Here is a 23,933-nt window from a genome sequence, read left to right as displayed (position 1 = left end):
CTCAAATAACCACTCGTTACAAACATGAGAATGCAGTCCACTAAACCATTACATCAGTGTTCCCATTCAGAGATTTTAATTTGTTTAGGTTCTATTTCAGGCTGCAATTTATCACCTCTGTTATTATTTTTCTGATTTGCATGTTTAGTCACCATTTAAGACTCAAGAGTTTAAAAAGCACAATAAAGTAAAAAACAAAAAAAACCCAACCTAAAAGTCTGAACTGTGAGCTGCTTTTTTCTTCCTCTTCGACTGTATGATCATTTAGTTTGATCTAAAAAGAAAGTAACAACCTTGATGAGAACACCTCAGAGGCCTACTGAGCTGTCCTTCTAAAAATAATGGACAGGTGGTGTCATCCGTGTCCGAGTGGGGGCTGTAGTTTTTGCTTAAGCATGACTGGACTTGAAATGTGCTCGTTTATGTGTCTTTGGTTGTGGAAAACGTGAAAACAGATTTACAAAACTTGAATCAAGCGGTGAGCAAGTAGCTAGTCAACCAAAAAAAAAAAAAAAAAAAGGAGTTTTATCTTATTAGCATGTTTATTAATGCTTTATTTAATACAATAAATAATATGTCCATTAAAAATATAAAATGAATGATTTAGCTGGCACCAGCCAGCCACACGTCAGTTGTTATTAATGATTACCTTGTCCACGCCACTGAAGCTCAGGACACCTGCAGCTCACACTGCAGGACACAGGTGGATAGACGAAGGTCAAACTCACACAAGCCATTAATATCTGATTGTCTGCAGCATGCCAGAGGCTGGTGGTACAACGAAACAGCCCCCGAGGTTTACTGAAAACTGCAAATTGGCTCAAGGTCAAAAAGGTGGGGGTTAGTTATGGTGGAAATCAACCCCTCCCCCCAAGATGCATTTCTTATTCCACTGACACAGAGCAAAACTCAGAATACAGAGTATTTGAAAAACATGAATATTTTATTGAGTTTTTCCACCTTACTTATGCAAAGTTTGAAGAAGTGTTGACATCATGTATGAAACTACACTCAGGAGTCTGGTATAACAGTCAGTGTATAGAAAAACATACTATGATAGAATGTGCAAATGATGGTTTGTATCAGATGTCTGAGGTCAATAAAGTGAATAATTGCTTAATCACACAAAACCACAACACCCTGTATCACTGACACGAGACTTTTGAACTGCAGTTTTGCATAGACCCCTCAGTGATTTCAGTTTCACAATGAACACTTTTAAAAGCAGAAATTGATCATGAAAACTATACCTACGAATGGATAAAACTTCCCAAAGGAGGGGGGACATTAGTGTTTCCCGTAAAATCGTTTGCATTCAAAAGCCACCCTCATTGCTCTTTTAAACATTTCTTTAGGTCTGTCAATACAAAGGCACTCTAGACACAGTCGTGCAAGTTTGTCACTAAGCCCTCAAGGTCCCCAGCAGCAGCGCCGACTGCCATCGACACATGCGCCACAGCAGACAAATCTTGGCTTTGTTTCGCTGGGATCAGATGAAGATTTACGGCGGGTTCCTACTTCTTAGGGTCCTCACACAGTGTGCACCCAGGCTTCAGGTCGGCCTGCCTCTCCATCTGAATCGTAACGGAGTGGAATTTGTAGGAGGCAAAACAAGCCTGTGTCATTTCCCTGAGGACAGTCTGAGCATCCACTGACTCATCTGTGGAGGAGAGAGGAAAACAAAGGGATTGGTGATAAACCAAATGTTAGTCACCTTTTGTATTTATATTGCATCTATGAGCTTTATTTTTTGGTCAAGGATGACCAGGAAGAACAAAAGGCTGAGACATAGTAGCAACCTATCTAACTAAAATTTGCTTTTATTCCAGACTATGTTGTTCCAGTCTTGCACTTACTATTTTGAGTGCACAAGTACATTCATACCATCAAGTACAGCTATTTAAAGTCCTCTACAAGTACCCAGATGGTGTATCCATATTACTTAAAAAGCTGAGCGTGGAATAGTGCATATGTCTCACCCTAAGTGGTTGCCATCTTGGCAGAATAGTGTATGTCCTCTTATACCATCCATTGTCTTCCCCGTAGACTACATCATAGACGATGGATGTGATTACTAACGATATTATTAATCACATCCAGATTAATAAAGAACCCATCAAGTAGCATTCCCCCCCAATTCTTTCTTACCTATGGCTACATGTGCCGATAACATAGCCTGGTTCACGGTGAGGGCCCAGATGTGAAGGTTGTGGACCGCTGTAACACCTTTCACCGCTAACAAGCCGTCTCGCACCTCACTGTATTTCACCCCCGACGGAGTACCTGAGGCATGGATAGAAAAGACAAATCAGACTCTGATTCCAATGAAAACATTAGCACTGCACTGCAGTGTTGATTTAGTAATTTTAGCCTCACCTTCCATCAGGACAAGAAGGATGTCTCTCAGGATGGTGAAGGTGGTACATAAGACCAGGATGGAGAACACGAACGTGCAGATGGGGTCAGCCATCTTATATTCTGGCTGAAAGAGAAGCACGGAGAAAATGAGTTATAGCAGAAATATTTAATTAAACAAATTCATTTATATTAGTGAATTCACTTCGGTTTACATAGCTCATTTAAAACCAGCAGGAGTTGACCCAAAGTGCTTTCCAATTGAGGCAGACAGTAACACCATTAATGGTGCTGTCAGTTTTCCAAGCTGAAAAACACCGTCTGCTATACAACTGCTATTTATGAAAAAGTTCTGTTTATTAGAGCTCAGTTTCTCAGTGTAAAAATCTGCACCAGTTACAGAGGAAAAAAGGCCCCAACTGCTTCTCATTAAAGAACACGGGACAGTGGTAATTAATTACATCTTATATAAGAGGAGGCCTTAATTTGGCAGTAATGACAGTCTGGGGAAAAGAACTACAACACACTGGGCTCACTGAGGACTCACTGAGGACTCTGCAGAAAGGCACGAAATGACTGAACAGCACGTGAACAGTGAACATGGTACCATCTTTCCTTTTGGAAACAGCCCCGGCTTTGTGCTGCTTGACATTTCTCAGGGGGGAATGTGTTTTTAGTGCTGAGAATATTGAGCGTTGGAAGCTAAAAATAATGCAGGAATTGTTACATCAAAGCCACTGTACGCTGCACGCGACTAGCTACTGGGTGTATGAACATTTCGGACTAATAATTATCAAAATAACATCCACAACTTCAGTAGTAACTTTTAAATTGTTTTAAACTGTTGGGTCACACTGTGTGTGCAAACAGAAAGAGAGAGGCCTTACCTTGAAGAAGATGATGATGGCGCTGACGAGCACGCTGATGCTCTGGAGAAGATCTCCCAACACGTGCACAAAAGCTGCTCGCACACTTGCATTGGCCTGCTGAGCTCTCCGTCCTGGCAGAAGAAGAATAACAATAAAATCAATTACAGAAAGCATTTTTCTTCCATTTTAATATGAGGATAATGACCTATAATATTAAAATGGCATAAAAAAACGTTATTTTACTTACCGTGATCACCATGATTTTGCTCTACATCCGTACAGTCATCACTCGAGTGTGTGCTGTTTGAGATCTGATTCTTGTCTCCTCCTTTCTTGTGACTGTGACCATGCCCATGAAAGCTGAGCCCACCATGACTGTGGCCGTGGCCGGACTGATTAAGGGCGACCGCCATGCTGTTGAGAGAAGGACCATTCTTCAAGAGTTCAAGAAAAGTGCTGCCTTCCTTTCTGCAATGGCTTTAATTAAATCACAAACTCCAAAACGAACAAGCCTTCACTTTACTCACATGATATTGGCCACCACAGCACAACCGGAGGTAATGAGCATGATATCTCCCTCGATGGTGTAGTCATCACTGATGAGGCGCTCCACGGCCAGGTAAACCAACACTCCTGTTACCAGCCAGATGGTGAAAACAGACAGCAGCGCACCCAGGATCTCTGCATTAATAAGAAACAAGGAGAGAGACAGGATCTGCAGTCATGCACACTGCTGGAAACAACAAGAAACAGCAAATTGCTCAAATTTCAATATGCAGTTAGAGAAGATGACTTGATAAAAATACACACAGTAAGACCTGATCTAGACGGGAAAATAGAAACAAATAAAATACAGATACTCTTTTCCCTCACGGGTCCCCGCTTTTTGTTGTAGCCAGTTTGTTTTTTCCCCAGAGGTAAAGATATTTGTGCCTCAAGTTATTCCACTTCTTTCTATATTCCCTCACCTCCATATTCCGATAGCTTCAGCAACCTCCCTCCAGGAATTTGGTGGCATTTGTGAGTTCTTGATTGAGGAACTGGTCCAGCTCCACTTTTAAGTATACTAGAGCAGCGGTCCCCAACCCCCGGGCCTCGGACCGGTACCGGTCCGTGAAACGTTTGGTACCGGGCCGCGAGAGTTGAGGCTCAGGTGTGAAATGTATGGTTTTCAGGGTTTTTAGCGTTATTTTGTTATCGTTTTTATCGTTAACTCGGTTTTCCTGGGTCTTTTCACGTGTGTTATGAATAAATCTTCTTTTTTTCGGTACCAGTACTGGTTTTATTTTGTTGTATTTATCCGCGACACCTTAAAGGCCGGTCCGTAAAAATATTGTCGGGCAAAACCGGTCCATGGCGCAAAAAAGGTTGGAGACCGCTGTACTAGAGCAGGTTTTAATACACTCCACTGACTCAGTTTTGCACTATATTGTTCATATATTTTTTCCACATTTTTATATTGTTATTTATTTTGGGTTTATGCTGCTAAACCATTTTTCATTGTTTCTGCAACAGTCACAATTAAAAGCATCTTTTGCAGCTTACATCGATGCTATGATTATTAGTCTTTATATTGAGATGATGATGGTTATTCTCTCCCTGATAAATTTAAAAACTGCAGAGAAAACGTAGCCGAAAATGTGCAGGAGGAATCAATGGTACTAAACAGCTAAATCACAAGTTGCTACAGGCACAGCTTACCCAAAAGAATGTTTTGGGGGTAAGCTGTGTTCCTGAAACTGGTCAGGAACTGACGAATTTAAAAGAAACTGAACCTTTTGTGGCTTTTAATGATTTTATGTTTACGACATTACATAAACATAAAAACACAAAATGTAAAACAAACAATATAAAAAGGTATCAAAGTATAATCTATCAAGTTAAAAAAAATCTTTTAGTTTGAGACTATGATGTGATCTTTTATAAATATATCTGTGATGTGTGGATGCAGGATGTAACTCCTAGCATATGGCACTGAAAGCTCTGCTATTTTGCAGTGACATCCACTTATTTTGCATGCCATGTTGGTGAAAATTAAGTTGCAAAGGAATGAATAAAATAAAGAAAAGCTCAAATAAATTACATACTAACTGGAAGACGCATCCTGTAATGAATGTACCTGCACGATGCCAGCCGTAGCTGAGTTTGTGTGTAGCTGGTCTGGAGGAGAGCCAAAGGGATAACAGGCTGATGATGAAGCTGGTTAAGTCCACCAGCAGGTGGGCAGCGTCTGTCATCACCGCAAGGCTGCCTGCGAAATACCCACCTGCAGAAGGACAGAACCAGGACAGTTAGTGAAATGGATTAACTACTTGGTATATTAGTGCAGCAATGTCAGATTTACACTTGTAGGGATACAGAATGTATATATAATTCAAGAAAAATAAGTAAGGTGGCCACAAGTAGGTGTGAGAGAGCTGGCTGAGGACAGACAAGTGAGAGGAAAGAGAAGTACGAGGAGTGAAGGAAGACAGAGATGGTCAGAGGTTACAGAAAATAACAGAAATGGCAGCGTGTATTGTTGACTTACAAACAATACGCAAATATCAGCTGTCATCATGGGATACGCACCGAGAAAATGAGAACAAAAAAATCATCACAAAATAAAAGCAGAAAACGACCGTGACTCACCGAGGATTTCACCAATCATGAAAATCAGGCAGATGACAGAAACCAGGTAGAGCCTCTTCCTGGCAACTTTCCTCTCCGTCTCTCGATCCTCCTGAGCACGGCTGTTGTCATGGCAGTGCTTAATGTTACCCGTGCCATCTTTCTGTAAGATGTTGTGGTTTGGCACACTGGATACACAAAAACAGAGTGAATGCAATGAGTTGTGGACAAAATTTTTAACCCTTAACATTAACAAAAACTTCTAGAGGTAGATAAGTTACAATTAGGCAATAAAAATGTAAAATAGTTATAGTGAAAATGCCAACATTTCCCAAAACAATTAATTAGCACATCCTCATTTAGGTTTGACAGCATCTGCTGTAGATAATGGCAGATGGCTTGAATATGAATTGAGGCTGTGGTTTGGGGAAGGCCTCAGAGGGGACTGATGGTGGCTCCTGGGCCGAGCACATCCCCACGTTCTAATGAGTAGTAGATGGATAGAAAAAGAGAGGGTGGGGTATGAAAACAAGAAAGAACAGCTTATAGTGCAGCGGGATTCATATATAGATAAAGAACTGGAAAGGGAGTGTATGGCGGTGTGGTCCTGCTCCTGAAATGCAGATAAATTATCTCCAATTCTGAGGAAAAATGTGGATGTTTTGGAAAATTTTCAAGACTTTTAACTTTATGTGCTAATAGCAATGGCACATTGCTATTCTGCTTGTGTTTTAATTATGTCGTTGGCAGCTTTTGCGTTATTTTCTCTTGTTCAATGAAATAAATCTAGCCTGCTTTATGTTTGAATATTACAGTCAAGTTCAGAATCTGAGGTGGAAACGCGAAGTTTAATCACATTAACAGCAAATGCAAGATCTGCCTTTCGTGTAGCATCTGAGAGCTCTGAAATGTCGTTGAGTTTCCTCTAACTGTCAAATTTTTGCTCTTAGGTCCTATACTCTTTTTAGCACTTTGCCCTGATTGAAGCCGCTTGACAGCTATGTCACCATGTTCAGTCTCGTGATCCTCCAAGTCCTGCGATTCAGTGCTCTTACCCTAACGAAATTATTTTAGTTAAAACATCAACAACATGGTTATTTTTAGCACTAACGTACACACTTTCTGATGTATAATACAGTGCAAAATTTCTGTGTTCATTTCAGTAGCTTTATCTTGTATCCATTTCAAAAGTCATTTTTTCCTGTCAGATTTAGACAGCCATGGGTTGTAATACCTGACAGTTTTATCCAGTTCTATTAGCCTATCCACATATGCAGTTACCTCGATGAACAAATCGCATACATTTTAATCCTATTTTCCCGTTGACTGCATGCAGGTCAGTCAGGTACAGTCAGGACTAGATGTACCCTAAGTCTGATTTAAAGGAAGACATTCATACTTGTACAGTCAGGGAATCACTTAAAGGGATGCCTTTCACTAAAGAATAGCTATTAAAAGGGGTGAGAGTTCTGGTTGAACTGGGGAACAAAAACTTTGTTTCGAGAATGTTTGTCAGGCTCTTTTATGCCTAGAGTGTCTGACTGAGGGTAGGAGGTAGAACAAGTGCCACCCAAGGTGGAAAAGTTTAATTATTTTCCTTGACTTCCTGAGACACTGAGAGCTGGAGATGTCCTTCAAGCAGAGCAGTGGGAAGTCACTTGATTCCTGGGCAGTGTTGACGACCATCTGCAAAGGTTTATTCTCCAGAGTACCACACTGATGTAGTACACTTACAATGACTGAGGGGTAGAAGGCCACCAACAGCTTTTCCTCTATGTGACTGCTCTGCATAAACTATCAGGAAATGTATTCTCTATGTGGATTTTTTTTTGTTTCTTTTACCATTTCTGCTGTCTTGGCAGACCTCTAAGTGCCTCTGCAGTATGAGTTTTCAGGAACTTAAAGCCATAATCTGTTGCTTTAGTGGAGGGTTGGGCCTTACTTTTTATCATCTCTTTGGTTTTACTGGTGTTGAGTTTGAGGTTGTTTGCAGAGGACCACACAGACAGTTTCTGAACCTCATCTATATGTCAAGTTAAGTATCCAGCAACACAAGTGTCATCTACAAATTTAATAAGGGTGTTGGTGGGGTCCACTGGATTGCAGTCACGTTTGTACAAAACAAAAAGCAAAGCATAAAGGACAGGACTTAGCACACAGCCCTGACGAAAGCCAGCGTTAAGTATGAGGTTAGAGGAGCAGTGGGGGTGATTGTGTTAAAGAGACTTCCTGGGTGGTTCAGTGTGGTGAGGAGGGCTGTGGCTTTGGTATCCTGTGTACATTTGTTTGCTCAATAAGCAAACTGATGTGGATCAGAGTTAAGAGGGACGCAGCCTTTGATGTGCAGTAATTCAAGTCTACGTTAACATTTCATGACTACTGATGTCATTGACTATGACAAACAGGTGGGAAAATCATGGCAAATTGGGACTGTTGTGGAAGGTCACACCAATAACCTATACAAAGATGACCATTTTCTCCTACACATGCTTGACATTCTAGCTTTGGAACCATGTTTGGGATTTGGCAGGTGGAGAAACCCTAAGATTGGGTGAAGCAGCGCAATAGGAGGAAAAGAGGTACTCAAAAAAAAAAACCCCCAAAAAAAGACAAAACACAAGCATAATTTCATTTGTGAACTGTGAACATCTTTGTGTACAGTCTGTGACCAGCTGACCTGTGCTGCTACATTAATGTTCACTGCTTTTTGTATATTTAGGACTGGAGATTAAGCAAATCTTTGACAAGCCGTATGGTAATGTACTAGTACATTTCTCGTATAAAAAGTAGAATTAGGTCAGAAAGCTGAGGACAGGAAAGTTGGGAAGTTGCAAAAAATGTAAATAAAAACAGAGTGCAGTCATTTAAAAATCTCATAATTCATAGTTTATTCATAGTATAACAGAGAACATTTCAAGTGATTTAACTGAGAAAGACTTTGAATGTCTCCTCATCTACAGTAAGTAGCATTTAAAAAAAATAAAAAATATCAGAGAATCTGGAGAAACCTCTGTGTGTAAGCGATAAGGCCGAAAATCTGTGAAAATGTATGATTTTTTTAGGCCCTCGAGCAGTATTGCTTCAAAAACAGGGCTTTAACGCGGAAATCACTGCATGGGCTCAGGAACACTTGTTGTGCAAAGAAGGAGCCATACAACAACATGATCCGGTAACAGTGTTGTTTTCTCTGGACCAAAGCTGATTAAAAATGGACTGAGGTTAAGTGAAACACTTTTTTGTGGTCAGACGAGTTGAAATTTGTAACCTGGAAAGGCACCATCAATGCTGAAAGGTATATACAGCTGTTAGAGGAACATGAGCTCCCATCTATGGAAGGCTTTTGATATTTTAGCAAAGAAATATTAAATTATACCCTGCAGCTTTGGGGGTTGTAATCAAAACCATCACCTTAAATATAATAATTCATCACGTATTATTAATCATTATATTACTATCAAGTTATTTCTGCTAACTGGCCATGAACAGTCAGCTCTGCATCAATCCAGCCACAGAGAATCAGTGATAACTTCACCAGTCTATGTTGTAATAGTAATTTTACAATGTATGTTGAAGGGATATTACTGCCCTCTGTTGGTGTGTTTGTGCATTACATGCAATAAAAGGTGTTGGTTAAAAACATCAGTCTAAGTGCCTGGTAAATGGCCTATATTTGTATAGTGCCTGTATTTGTATAGCGCTTTTATGAATTCTCGAACCGGCAACCTTCCGATTACAAGGCGAACTCCCAACTCTTGAGCCACGATCGCTCGCAATGTGAATGCATCACAGGGATGAGAAGGAGAAAGCGCTTGGGAAGTCATTATTTTCTTATTAATGAGCAAGTACCTACACACCAAGCTGCAGTCCACAAATAAATAACAAATTCGACAACAATGTGCATAAACTATCTTTACAGAGCTGTTATGTTACATTGTTATATGTCAGTGTGCGTTTTACCTGGATTAAATAAACGATATGTAAAAGTCACTTTACCAAAAGCTGCTTGCTCATTCTACTTCATAACGGTACTTCTTTCTGGCTCAGATCTGACTTGATATCATCCATGACAGGTGTGCTTGACAGATTATAGATCACCAAGTCCTTGGCAGCGGCAAATACCGGTGCTCCAGGTTAACTAGTTAATCCGCATGACACACTGGCAGAGAAGACCACTCGATGAAAATGATCAATCTGTAAACAAATCTAACCAATTAGCATAAAAGCAGTTAATCTGGAACACCGGAAATCACTTTTTGGCACGACTATTGTTACACCTCATTGTAACCCCCCGACTAAAACTGACTTGGTCTTGTAACCTAATAAATAATAGGGCCAATAACAATATTAACATCAGAGGACACCAAACAAACAATCGCTGATTAACGAGTGTTTAAAAGTGGGTCTATGCGCTGCTGCTGCACTCTGTGCACACTTCCCTATTAAGCAGAAGTAGAGCCGGCTAAATGATCCGAGTCAGACACACATTTGCACACAGCTAATCTCATCAGACCCCCAGACCAGTCCAGTCCCGTGTGGAAAACCAGTAGGTCACAGAGGAACGTGAGCAGACACTCCCCCAAAGCACTTTGTAAAACTTTGAAACTACCCTTTTCTGTTTCTTTTGATTTAAAATACAATTTAACACCAAACCTTCAAGCACAATGAATATTTTTAAGCTTGTTTTTATTCACCTGTTTATTGTTGGAAACAGGGAATCACATGTTCCTCTACTCTAATCTGAAACACTATTAAGACAAACTTTAATCGTTTACCTTTCCGGTGTGCTGTATCTCTTCTTCTCTTCTGACACCAGGTGAAAATTCTCTGGATCCTTGCTTTTAAACATGACTGCTGTCTTCTCAGACAGTCGGAAAAATACTCAGACTAAAAAAAAAAAACGTATTTAAACAAACATAAAAAAGAAGTAAAAACAATAATTATATATATATATATATATATATATTAATGTTCAGTTATCTCACTTAAAATCTTTGTTTTCTTCTCTGATCTTGAGTTGTGCCTTCTTGAGACGTCTTTCAGCGGCCGCTGGATGTCTTCTCTAACGAATTGGGGTGCAAGGCGCAAAGACTTTGATGCAATCTTGTGACTAACGCTTTGCACCGTGTGCAAACGCAGAGCCGGCCGGCCCGAAGGACGGCGGGGGAGGTGATGGCACACATGGGGTCCAAAACAGACACACTTCTGTAATAAATGTAACATATTAAAGGGAAATAATTTGGGGCGAAGCTGAATTTCCTAAAGCTAATGAATATTTTGTGTTTAAAACCCAAATTCAGCTTTGATTATTAATTCACTAATCGGGAGAGGATTTCACTGTTTCACACATCCCAAACTACCGCTCGAGTTCTTCGGGGTCCGCCCACCTCCTCTGATCAGCCGGCACTCACTGATTACATAATCAAACCACACGGGCCGTGTGCCCTTTCCTCTTGCGTTATCACTTAGCCATTATTTCCAAATTCAGCAAAACTCGTCTCCGATGAAAGCAGTCTTACTTAACACCCCGATTTTAACCCCCGAAAGATTCCCAAGCACCTGCACGTACAGTGGAATTAACTTATCAATGAGATACTTTATTTTTCACTTTGAATGGAAACAGCCACTCACACTGAGTCTTTATTGGCAGTGTGGAGCATATTATTAGTTCAACCTGAACAGCTTTGACTGAGTTGCAGAAACAGAAAAAAAGGAAGAAATATTCGCGTGGAGCTGACAGGTAAAGAAAAGAAAAACGACACTAATTTTCAATCTGTGGGTGGATTAAACAGCAGCTATGTCGGTGATGTTTTTTATTTTGTTTATTCTTTATTTGGATCGGTAATGAGCCAATAACAGCCCCGGGGGAGTTTCAAGATAGTGGATGGGTAGCAAGTCTTTCTAAAAAACTTAGTCTCGCTTTTGTTTTGGCGACTGATTCAAAAAAAAAAAAATACCAGAAGATGGCGACAAGGATCCACTAAACAGACCTACATGTCTACACTTCATTAATTTAGATCTATGTTTCTATTTTTAAAGTGTGTCTTCATTCGCTTTAGTTATCAAAATGATGTTAAAAGAAAAACTCGGACTCGGATGAAATGTTTGAAAGAATAACTGGCATTAAAAGCGTTAGCCCTGCTGAGTAAATGCTGATACGTTATCAGTTGGCAGTAACAGTGTTTTTAATCTGATCGATCATAGAGATTGCTTTTTTTTTTTTTTTTTAATGATTTTGAATAGCTGATCTGCTGGGATAAGAAGGTGATAATAGATGAAGAGAACGGTGGTAAAGAGAGTGGAGGAGGCGAGGTCAGGGGAAGGAAATGGAAGAAGATGGAGAAGTTGGCTTCCCTTTGAGGAGGTGGTGGGATGAGTACAGATTGGAGCAATCACAGGGCAAACATTAGTATTTTTTTTCTTTCTTTTGATTGAATTAAACCTTTAATTCAAAATTAAGCTTCCTACAAGGTGGTGATCAATCGCAATGATAATTTATTTATACAGTACATTCCTTTAAGATAAACCAGTGTAGGTCTGCGAAGTGTTAAGGCAATAAAAACACAAACAAAACAAACTTTATGAAAACATAAAATAGAAGTTAACACACACATATATAAAGTTTTGAACAGTAAGCCTGTGAGAATAAAAAGGTTTTGAGTTTGTTCCAGTTGACCTCAGATCAGCGTTCGGATGGTTCCAAAGAGCAGGACCACAACTTAGACATTCACATTACTCACACTCTCATTACACATACATATAGGATCTTGGGGGTGGGCACGATACACGGAATCCAAAGTACCATCAGGGTGTACACCCCACCCCTGGCATCGTTGCCCACCTCTCAATTTTAAATACACATAGACATTGAGGGCTAGCAGGAGGGACCATGCGCTTACCTGCTGCTCTCTGGCAGGTAGCTCCATGCCCTCCTGGGTTTTAAATGCACCTTAGAACACACATGCATCAACATTACAATGAGCGGGTGGAGGGAGGTTTGGAGTCTTCTCTCACCCCCATTCTCTGCGACCTGCTGGAGCGGGGGGGCTAGGAGGAGGAGTTGGCCGTCCGACTGCGGTCTGGAGTGTGGGGCCTTCCTGCTGCTGCGGAGTCGGGGCGGTCTGCCTCCCCCCACCGCAGGGAAAAGGGTAACACCACCTGGGTCTGGGTGCAGTTCCCCCCTCCAGGGGCAAAGGTACCTAGACCCGGTTTGTAGAGTACGCTTGGGGAGTGTGATCGTGTGTACAACGTCTCTTTATGTCTGTCTCCACGTTGGTTGAGTGTGGAGTAAGTGCATATGAGAGCATGAGGGTGGGAATGGATGTTTGTATCTGTGTGTGCCTGTATGTCTGTGTCTATATGTCAGGTTGGGTGTCAGGCGCCACCTCTCTGGGGACATCTCAGGCCCTCCAAGGTTTGGAGGCCTATCTCCCCCTACCACCACTTCCCCTGCCAGTGGCGGACCCCCTCAGACATCGGTGCGTTGGTGGTTCTTTGTGTCCGGGGATGGGCGTCCAGGTACACACCGGCTAACTCCTTGGCGGCCGCGTATCGGGGCCTGGAGCCTGGGGCTCGCTCGGGCCACTTCGGAGGTGGGGTGCCCCCGGCCTCTCGGCCTGGGGCTCGGTCACTCAGGCGCGGCTGGCTGCCGGCGGAGCTCACGGGCGCGTCACTGCAACTCCCCCTGGCTTCTGCTCCGCGGCTGCTGAGTGAGCCCTCATCTGGGACTCTCCTCAGCTCTTTCTGGGACAGTGGCGCGGCTGCCCCTCTGTTGGTCTTCCTTGGTCTCTTGTGTTCTGGGGGCCTCTGGATGTCTGGAGTTTTGATCTCCTCCATACCTGCTTCATGCCCTGGAGGACGGGGCTGTGGCCCCCCCACACCCTCTAGCAGATCATTACATGAAGGAACCTTTTAAAAAAACAAGCGCGTCCATGCTCACAGGTGTACACACGGGTGATCACACCCACAAACTACACCCTTTTTGGCTCCTACCTCAAAGCACACTGTGTTCTGTTGATCTTATGTGCTGCACAATAATGTTTAATATTTAGTATTTACTGTCATATTCCCATATATCATTGTGATGTTGTTTATTCTATTACTCTTGTTCTCTTCTGCTTGCTTTCTTTTTTCTTTCTCAGCAGGTGATCCAGGTGATTGATATATGCATTTTTTTTTCTCTGCCCGTTCTGTTGGTTTTTGTCTTTTGCCCTTCTCCCCCGTCCCTCTTCTCAGCTGTTTCTCTTTCCCTCTTTCTTTCTCCCCTTCTTTCCCCCAGTCAAGTCTGTCCCGTATTCAGTAAGTGAAAATAAAAGAAACAATAAAAGGTGAATCAAATGGACCATTACAGCAAGGCTGGGATGGTCAATTTGGTAAAGTAAATCCGTTGGGCATCTTTCTTTGCCTTTAGACAACAATTCTGAGGGCAAAAGAGCCAAACGGGACAGGCCAAAAAAAAAAACAAAAAAAAAACAAAGAGCAGGACCACAAAAACTGAAAGCAACCTCAGCACACTTAAATCTAATTCTAGGGACAGTTAAAGGATCTGCACCTGACGACCTGAGAGGTCTAATTTGGTTATTGACGCTGAGGAAGTCAGAGATCCACTGGGAGGCCAAACTATTAAGAGCTTTATGAACTAACAGAAGGATTTTAAAGGTTAGCCTGTGTTGAGCTGGGGGCCAGTGGAGAGACTTGGATACTGGGGTAATATGTTCACATTTCCATGCACTACTGGCTACTACTGCATTGAGTTGAAGTCATTTTAATGATGATTTGGATAATCCTGCATGGATTAATCCATTTACTGCATCAATTTCTTAGTCACTTTAATATAATAACTTGTTGACTTTTTATATACTTTTTAAGTCGTAGACGTCAGTTTTGGTAATCATATTGATGTGTTTATCAAACTGAGGTGACCGTCCAAAATAATGCCAAGGCTCTTGATTTGTTTGCTGTGTGTTTCAGAGAAGGGCATGATAAATATGAACAAATTCTCTGTCTCTGACTTTTTGAGTCAAGAATAAATATTTTTATTGTTTCTGTTCAGTTACAAGAAGCTTCTACATATCCAGCAGTTCATTTCCTCAGTGCAACTTACTAGTTTGTGAACAGGAGATAGATAATATGAGGAAAATGATAGGTACAACCGAATGTCATCTGCAAAAGAATGAGATATTATAGCTATGATATGATTCTTTATGAAAGTACCAAATGGGAGCATGTAAAGGTTGAACAATAATGGTCCAAGGACAGACCCCTGAGGAACCCCTGATTGATTTTTTGTTTTTAAGCGGACCTAAAACTACTACTTGAAGCATAAAAACTCTACCAGAAAATCCCATGGGAGAATGTGCAGCCATTTGTTCCCCAAAGATCAAGCACACTTGGGCTATGCAGCAGGATTTTCCACAAGACATCACATCAGTGCTTAAAAGCAATGGAGGGTTTGAAGGGTTTGGAGTGGTCTAGTCAAAGTCTGAACTTACATTTGATTGAGATGGGTTTTTTTTAACAACCGTAAACAGACCATTAATGCTGAAAAACCCTCCCAATATGGCTGAAGTGAAACAAATATGTAAAAAAAGGGTGGGACAAAATTTCTCCACAGCAATGACTAACTCAGCAAGTGCTTGATTGTAGTTCTTGCTGCCAAGAGTGACACAACCCGTCATTAGGTTCAGGCTGCAATTGCTTTTCCACACACACCCAGGTAGATTCTCAATCCCCTTTTCCCTTGATAAATGAAATCATAATTTAAAAACTGCATTTTGTGTTTCCTCAGATTTATCTAAAAGTTGTTTTACAATCTGAAACATTTAACTCTGACAAATATGGCAAAAAATAAAAAAAACAAAGGAGGTCTGAAGGGGGGCAATACTTTTTAACAGCACTTCTATGTGCAAGAGTACAGCAACATGATTGGTTCACACCATCTCTGCTGTTAGAAATGATTGTCCCATAGATTTCTTGTGCCATGTTTTTTTGTCCAGGGATACCAAAACCATGACGCTTACCCCAGTTTTAAATCGATCTTACATTCAACCGCCGACAGGCTGAGACAAAGTGCCTTTTGCAGAAATATAATTGAGAGTTTCACCCAATGCAGTGTGTGACGTTAAAACACTTACATCAGCTCTTTTCATTCCTTTTGAAAGCAGTAGTGGGAACATGACACACTTGCACAATGAGACTTGAAGACTTTTTTAACTCCTTTTGAGAGGGGTGACGTTTGCTTTCTTAAACAAGTCTAAAAGTGGAGTCAGTTTAACTCTAAAAATAGTGTGTTGGGGCTATTTTGGTCGATGCAGGCTCCGTACAGCCGGCCTGTGTTTGGTTTACCAAAGCGTGTGAATAGATGAGGAGTGGGTTGCCAGGGGCTACAGAGTGAAGGGAAAATGGCATGAGAAGGGTTAGTTACACATGGCTGTTCACACTGTTCTTTAGATCCTGACCCTGACGTAGGCCACTCAGGGCAGTGAGCTCCACGTACACCATAGGACTTAATGTTTATGCCTCTGTCAGCATCATCACCTTCCATCATCTTTTAACAGACCAAAACTCACTGAAGCTGTGTGAGTTTACACAACAGGACCCTTGTGTCATCTTCAAGACAACCACCGGGCTAATTCCCTCATCTCCTTCCTAATGATCTCTGTGTTTGTGTGTCTGATTTTAAAAAAAACAAAAACAAAACAAAAAACCAAACAGCTCCACATCAGGCATCCGGACAATTCACTGACGTCATACCAGCTCAGTGGCATTCGCCAGACCAGTGCTACCAGTTCACTCTGCCAAGCAGTTGGGGGCTAATGTTTGCGAAACAGACGGCAAGAAAAAGGAGGAGAGCAGAGGGAGGGAGGAAGGAGCATGTTTGAAAGATGAGAACGGGAGAGAGAGAGAGCTCCTCTTAAGTCCTCCGAGCTGGCAGGGCTCATAACAGAAGACGAGGCTGTTTGCAGCTGCATTACGGCCGAAAACAGGCAAGACGCAGCAGAGGGTGTAGAAGAGACTCCGGTTAGAAGAACTATCACTGACCTAACATGATGGAGGTGGTCCTAACAAGACTGCGGGACTTCTCCTGCAAGACCTCCACCTTTGATGACTGCAAGGGAGCACAAGAGAGCACAAGCAGGGACCCTGAGGCCAGAACCAACCATGTCAAGGAAGGGTGCACATCTGGTGGAGAAGCAAGCAAACTGGACATAGAGAGTGCACTGGCCTGGCTGCGAAGGGAACTGGTAAGACTGGGACTCTGATCGAGCCTGTAAGGGAAACGGTGTATCCCTAATAAATTTTGTCTTGCTATACGTATATAACACCTGCAGATTCCTGTTTCCTGTTACAACTATATTAAAGCCCTCTTTAGTTTTATTGTGGCAGCTCATGTTAGAGTTGTACAAAACTATGCGTTCTGGGAATAGGGGGTGTTTATTTACACAATAAAGATTTAAAAAATATTATTTGTCTGTACTAAAAGCTGCATGCAAAAAAATATAATCTTGTGCATGTAAAATGAAATTTAAAACACTTTCAGAACTTTGGGTCAGTGCGATTCAAAGTTCTGTGTAAGTCAGAGTCAATCATTGTTGATGAAGAAATAACTATTTCGTATATAATTTCCTTAAATCTAGTAAAATGTTGCAGTACAATAGTACAATGTTGTTGTAGTAAATGTTCTAGTTAAACAAATTGATTTTGTTGGACTTGCTTAATCTGCTGACCAAATTCATGAATTTATTTAGCAGTTTTAGCCAAATGATGGAATATGACAAACATTACTGAGTTAGTTCACTAAGATTAGAAATCTTGTCCCATAGTTTTGCATTTTTCTTTTTCAGACAGTCAGAGTGGCCACTGTTCAGCAAATATTTCATAGATAGGGCCACATTGGCTATATTGCTTCAGGAAACAGTCTAAATACTTCCTTCACCACTGATGTGTGTTATTTTCTGATCTGCACAGGTAAGAGTAGACTTTGAAATTTCGGGGTTAAAATGACCCTTTTATTTCCAAAGTGAATTGTGAAATGAGTTGAATTCAACAGATAAACAAAGCATGAATTATTGTTTTGAAAGCATTTTATTTTTCTAAATTCAAACTGAGGTGAATATAAAATATCAATTTTGCTCATTTACTAAATAGCAACAAAATCTATGACCTGTAAATTCTTCTGCGTGGCCCTTTTGTGACGTCTGTGGGAAGTCTAAAAACATTTTTATTGTCTGTTGTGATAAAGATCAAGTCATTTGTCCCACCATCAGAACGACTTCTATGGTCAGCCCTGATGTTTTTGTGTGTGAGGCCCAAGTTATTGCCTTCTTTGTTCCTCCGGCTCCATGTAAGTCATGTTCTTACAACGTCACTCCCTTTTAAACCACCGTCACCATGCAAAGAGGCTGTGTGTGCATGTGCTTGTGTGTCTGCGAGTGCAAGGCTCATTGTCACGGCTTGATTTATCGCTTGGCATTTATTGCGACTGCTCGTCATGGTAACCGAGTGTCCTGAGCACACAGAGAAGAAAACAGTCTGAGCGGGAGCCGGACAGAAGAGCAACAAGGAGAAACAGAGACATCCTGGAAACAGGCCTCAGAGGAGCAGCAGTGAATGAGATCCTTAAATTGTCTGTTTCACCTTCCTTCAGATAGTTTAAGGGAGGTGCTCAGGCTAAAACCTTTAACCTTTAAATTCCAGAAATAATCCTCAAGTCTATTTATTAGATGATGTCAAGCTTTTGGCTCACATTGCTTTTTTTTTTTATGAGCAGGACGAGCTTTGCATGTAAAAATACAAAATTAGACAGTCTCCGTTTTTTTGTCGCACTTTTGCCTCCTTAAATAAAATAAATTCAGATTTTCAGAGTTTTCTGTTTATTTATACATATGGTAACACTTCATAATACAGTCAATGACAAAGTATGTAATTCTCCTGTTATCAAATAGAATTTTATGTGTTTTATTTAAAATGACAATGTAATTATATTTACCTGCAAATACTTAAAGATAACCAATACAATAAAGGGGAAACAAATCAGGTTTTTACAGGAAATGCAGAAAAAGCTATAATGTAAATAAATTACACATTAATTATAAATAAATAAAAGTAGTGAATAAATCATTTTAAATAAATATACTTTATACACCATGGCCAGGCCATATTATGGAGTGGATTCATCTTGCCTGTTTACTTTTTTTTGTTTTGTTTTGTTTTGTTTTGTTCCATTACTCAACTGTCCTTTCATCAATTTAGAAAAAATAAGTACCATCAAAAATTGCAGGCTTATGTGACCTTATCGTGATGGGGTCAAGTCAACTTAATGTTCTTTTCTTTTACAATCACTATTCAAAGAAGACTTTTAAAAGGACCTCCTTTCCTTTAAAATACCTGGAAGCCAAGGTCAAGCCACTCCATAGTGCAATCCGCGGCCATGAAAAGTACAGTGTACTTAATCATTTGTGTTTCCTTTCTTGTAAAATACATGAAGTTATGCAATACTTGAAATTACTTGCGCATTACTTAAAATGACTTATAGAGTACTTGAATTTGTTTACAGTACAATTATTGTAAAACCTGGCTTTTTACCCTCTTTTTAGTGTACTTACCTTTAAGTATTATAGGCAAATATAATCACATTGCAATATTGAATAGAGCACATCTGTAGATGTGATTATTTAATGCATACAACAATCCAAAGATCTTTATTCACTCTGGAAAATTTTTTGCTTCTACTCATCTTAAGGTTGATTTGTGGCTTTTCTAGAGCTTTTGATCAAAATGCATTAGGGGGAGAAAACAACTAAAGTCGAACTAGACTAATAAATTGTTTTCTATGTTATTTACTTCATTAGTTTCTAAACTTAACATCTTGTTTAAATCGCCTAAGGAGATTTTTTTTATCCGTCTCATCAATATTTTATAACGATTTATTAACTTTCTTTTAGCCTCATTCAAAGTAATCTTTATCATAACCTTATATTTAAAGACATTTGAATTTACAATATGATCATTTCCCCCAACCCATAGCTGTTCCACTTTTTGTGTTCATGAGATGAATTTAATGACACGGATGCCTCTATGGTATTATTCTCCCACACTTAAACGAAGATAATTAAGGATAGAAAAAAGAAGGAAAATGAAACAGACACACCAAAGACAGAAGATGCATTAAGTATCGCTTATAATTCATAAGCAAAATGTGATAAAATATCACCAAAAAGTCCCAAAGCTTTGTGCTGAGGCTGAGGTTGTTTTTTTCTGTGGTTAGCATACTCCCTGGAAAAAAAAAACTCATCTACAGACAGAAGCTGATTTGAGAAGCCTCTACATTATTTGAAAAGGACTAGTGTTTGTCATAATGAGGTGAAGCCCAAGATGGCTTGATCTCAAAGAAGAAAAAAAGAAAATCACGGTTTTCTCTTAATTAAGTGTTGACAAAGGAAATACAACCAGAATCTTTTATGCACCGCCTCAGCCTCAGTTTGAGCCTGGTGCTGTAATTAACCGAGAAAAGAAATGCAGATCGGCCCGCATTCCTGAGTGCTTTGCACAGACTTGGACACTAGATGGAATTCTGAATATCTTATTTTACAATGCCAGTAGTTGGACAGCCTCTCATAAAAAAAAGAAAAGAAAGGGAATGACAGAAAGATCCATTTGCATTTGAAAGAGGGCAACACTCAAATGAAATGGCTTACGGTTTCAAAGCGAGCACAACCTGCTCAGCTTCATTGAGATGGAAAGAAACTCTCTGAAGTTCGCTTCACAATTCTTTCATTCACAGTTTGGTATTTGGTCCTATTTGTCTGTTTGCTCTGTGCTTCTGTGAAATCTAAACAGATGTGTCCTCCGTGTGTAGATGGAGATGCGTTCTCAGGATCAAGCCCTGATTCGACAGCTGATGGAGCTTCACTCGGGCATCCAGGAGCTCAAGCAGGAGCTGTATGAGGAGGAGCAAGAGGAGGAGACGTATGAGGAAGAAGAGGAGGGGAGCTACTGGGACTCTGAGAGTGAACAAGGAAGCGGCAGTCTCTACTTCAGCTCAGTGGAGGGGGGCTTTTCCATTTCCTGCCTAAAGATGCCTCAGCAGCTTTATTCGGGCACTTTATCGAGGAGGATGTTCTGCAGGAGAAGCTCTGTGCCTTAAAAAGTCAGACAAATTTTTCAAAAATGTGCCTTTTAAGGCAGTTAACATAGACAAGGTGGAGTACGGTGACCCCATTTTCCACCGCTTCACTTAAGAAAAAACAAAGCTTAAAGTCATTTTAACTTACGGCTGCATACAAATTAGCCAACAATGTCATGGCTTATACTTTATTTTTATTTTCATAACACGAATATGACATTGTAAATGAACTAAATTAACAGTGTGACATGTGAGAAAAGAGTACACCCAGGTTTACTGAAGTCATAGTTATGTGAGTGGTTTTCCTACAGACTACTACAGATTAAATAAAAAAATATTTTTTAAAGAGTATGATGTAGCAGGAAAAGTAGGATTCATGATTCATGCTGTCTGGAGTATTTTATTAGCCAAACTAACCCATCAATGGCTGTAGCATCATACAGTATATACATTTCCAGTATGTATATATTGTTACTTTATATTTTAGTATCTGTATTAAACAATGACCTAAAGGCAGTCTTTTGAAGCACTGTGTTAAGCGTTTTCTCTGTCTAGACAAATATTAACATGTACTGTACAAACATGTGAACATGTCAGTAACTGAAAGCCTGAAAAGTCACTGATATTTATTCTGTCTGACCAGAAATGTAATTCAGTAGGTCAGGAGGTTGTTTTTTTTATATCTCCATGTGTTCATTGTAACTGCAGATAACTATTCTGATTTGACATATGAGTTTTTAAAATGCTCTTACATGTAGATAAAGATGGGCTTTTTTGTTCTTGTTTGGGAGTGACACTTGAATGTATTTATTAACCATTCCTGAATTTTATAGCACTTTTTAAAACAGGTACTGCAGTGGTTACAGTATGCCAGCTAAATAAAGACGCAAAGACGGTGACATTGTACATTTTATTTCTCTTACATTCACACATTTATGTCTTTTTTTTCTTTCCACTTTGTTTATCACAACTTTGTGTAAGTGCAAATTTTCTTCAAAAAAGAAAAGAGCAGGATCAAAGACAATTCAACATATTGCAACCTTCTTTTTTTTCACTGAAGGTATTTTACATGCAACTGCTAACTAAGTTCCTTTACAGTGATACAACTTATTATCATAAGCAAGTGCATTTGAATCTTTGCATCACAGTCCTTACTTTCTCCACTATTCATTCCAGTAAAAAAAAAAAATAGACTTTTGCTGGAGCCAGTTACTGGTGGTTACCCCCTTCTACCTCCACACATCCAAAACTCTCCCTCCTTAGTCTCTGGATCTCTGTGTTGAGCCCCAGCAGTGTCTGAGCCAGCTGGAGGTCCTGGGAGCGCATTTCCAACTGCATGACAACAATGAAAGAAAATAATTAGCATAACCAAGCTACACATAAAATTACTAGTCCTTTGCTTTGATTTTTCATATGCATGAATGAACTTGGTTAAAAATAATAGATGAATAAAATACCCATGACTGTTAATACCACCTGTTGAAGGCTAAAGATAAATAGCAAACAAAGTCAGATTTTTAAGATGACCTACCAGTTCAGACCTCAGCCAGGTTATCGCTCCATCTATCTGTGCCCGCCGCAGCTCTTCGTTTGCTTGATAACTCCTGCCCACGCTGACCGGTCTGACTGTGGAACCAGAGTCCTGGAGATCTTCTCGGGACTCTCCTGTCACTCTGAAGGCATCAATTAATTTGTTCTTTATGTTCTCCAGAACCATAGTTGACAAAGTGTCCTCACTGTGACTGTCTCGATCCATGCTCGGAGGATACAGATGTGCTGGCTGCTATGATAATGTTCCTCCCAGCGCTTTCTTTGACTGACTGATAAACACTTTGTCATAAAGCTTTCGGAAATGCTGCCTGCCTCGTTGTCTTCTTTACACAACACTGCCCCCCTTTTACAGATCCTCACCAAACTGGTCTTCCTCCTTTCCTTCTGTGGACAGGGCTCTACTCCACAGGTTTGTGTGTGCCTCCTCAGCAGCTCCAATAACCTTTTCGCCTGCTTGGTGTTGAACTGGCCTGTTTTGTCATTGTTACTATGGAGAAACACCCTCCGCCTGCGTGGCCACCTCCCTCCTCCTGCTTCTCCTCCTTCTTTCGGTAACCCTTATAAGAATAGTGGAAGATCTTGGACAAAGACTATTGTTGCCTCCAAAAAGAACTGAAAAGGCCCCTCCAACCGGTGCCACCACACCCTCCCCCCCCTTTCTCTACTTCTTTTTCTCTGCAAATCCTGCCCCCATACAATTCCAGTGTGAGAAATGTGCTGTGAGTGAGCTCTCATTTGGACAAAGTGCCAATGTGTAAACCTGTGTGTGTGCGCCCCCGTGTACGCCACACACAAAATCCATGAAATCCCGGTGGACTTTTTCAGTGCTTCTCCCTAAATAAGACTTGCTTGTCAGCTTAGGAGACAGACAGGTTGTGCGAGGAGCAGACACAGCCTCAGTGTTGCCTGATTCAGAGGCACAAAGGCCATCCTACGGTGAAATATAACCAGGGCCTTTGTGCCCAAGTTAAGTCCATTCCCAGTGGGGTTTGTGGGATGGTTTTTGGCAAGAGTAAGCAGTTTTTTTCTCCTGACTTCTATATTGAGATGAGACAGGGGTCCGGTGTATTTCCCAGCCTAACTTATGAGCCTGGCTGTGAAAAGTGAGAGGCCACATTTGGAGGCGACATCACTATCAGTCAGTGCTTTCAAAGTGCACAGCTTTTTCTCAAAGTAATTCTTTACTCTGACAAAAGTGTTTATGTGCGTGAAACCGAATGAGACCTTGTGATGTCAGCCACTCGGCCAAGTTCTTCTGCATGCAATCGCCATTAAATAAATGGCTTTGATTTGTAATTCACTCATAAAATGATCTGCAAAGATGGATGTGAGAGTGTCTTGAAGAACTGGATGGAGCGGATCACTTGTCAAGGCTCGTAAGGTGTGAGCTATGACTCCATTTGTGCAGAGGTCTGTGGAGCAAATGA

General features: G+C 40.7%; 3 protein-coding genes across 3 annotated transcripts; 1 reads left to right on the top strand and 2 right to left on the bottom strand.

Annotated features, from left to right (window-relative positions):
* Positions 1 to 856: 856 nt before the first annotated feature.
* Positions 857 to 11,235, bottom strand: slc30a8 (solute carrier family 30 member 8). Its single transcript, XM_082520491.1, has 10 exons — positions 10,817 to 11,235; positions 10,607 to 10,718; positions 5,856 to 6,022; positions 5,344 to 5,490; positions 3,752 to 3,905; positions 3,472 to 3,638; positions 3,243 to 3,355; positions 2,377 to 2,482; positions 2,149 to 2,283; positions 857 to 1,660 (listed from the first exon to the last, which is right to left on the bottom strand). The coding sequence occupies exons 2-10, from the start codon at positions 10,678 to 10,680 to the stop codon at positions 1,515 to 1,517; spliced, it is 1,209 nt and encodes a 402-aa protein (XP_082376617.1). The 5' UTR covers positions 10,681 to 10,718; positions 10,817 to 11,235; the 3' UTR covers positions 857 to 1,514.
* Positions 11,236 to 16,546: 5,311 nt separating this feature from the next.
* On the top strand, positions 16,547 to 21,854 carry LOC309698959 (uncharacterized protein). Its single transcript, XM_082521729.1, has 2 exons — positions 16,547 to 17,074; positions 20,689 to 21,854. Exons 1-2 carry the CDS (start codon positions 16,877 to 16,879, stop codon positions 20,974 to 20,976), a joined length of 486 nt encoding a protein of 161 aa, XP_082377855.1. The 5' UTR covers positions 16,547 to 16,876; the 3' UTR covers positions 20,977 to 21,854.
* Positions 21,855 to 21,864: 10 nt separating this feature from the next.
* On the bottom strand, positions 21,865 to 23,358 carry aard (alanine and arginine rich domain containing protein). Its single transcript, XM_082521730.1, has 2 exons — positions 22,487 to 23,358; positions 21,865 to 22,287 (listed from the first exon to the last, which is right to left on the bottom strand). The coding sequence occupies exons 1-2, from the start codon at positions 22,709 to 22,711 to the stop codon at positions 22,165 to 22,167; spliced, it is 348 nt and encodes a 115-aa protein (XP_082377856.1). The 5' UTR covers positions 22,712 to 23,358; the 3' UTR covers positions 21,865 to 22,164.
* Positions 23,359 to 23,933: the final 575 nt, after the last annotated feature.

The sequence above is a fragment of the Aulonocara stuartgranti genome (genome assembly GCF_965226115.1).
Source record: "Aulonocara stuartgranti genome assembly, chromosome: 22".
Lineage (NCBI taxonomy): Eukaryota > Metazoa > Chordata > Actinopteri > Cichliformes > Cichlidae > Aulonocara > Aulonocara stuartgranti.
Note: the sequence above shows the minus strand (reverse complement) of the source record. Positions and strands in the feature narration are given on the sequence as shown.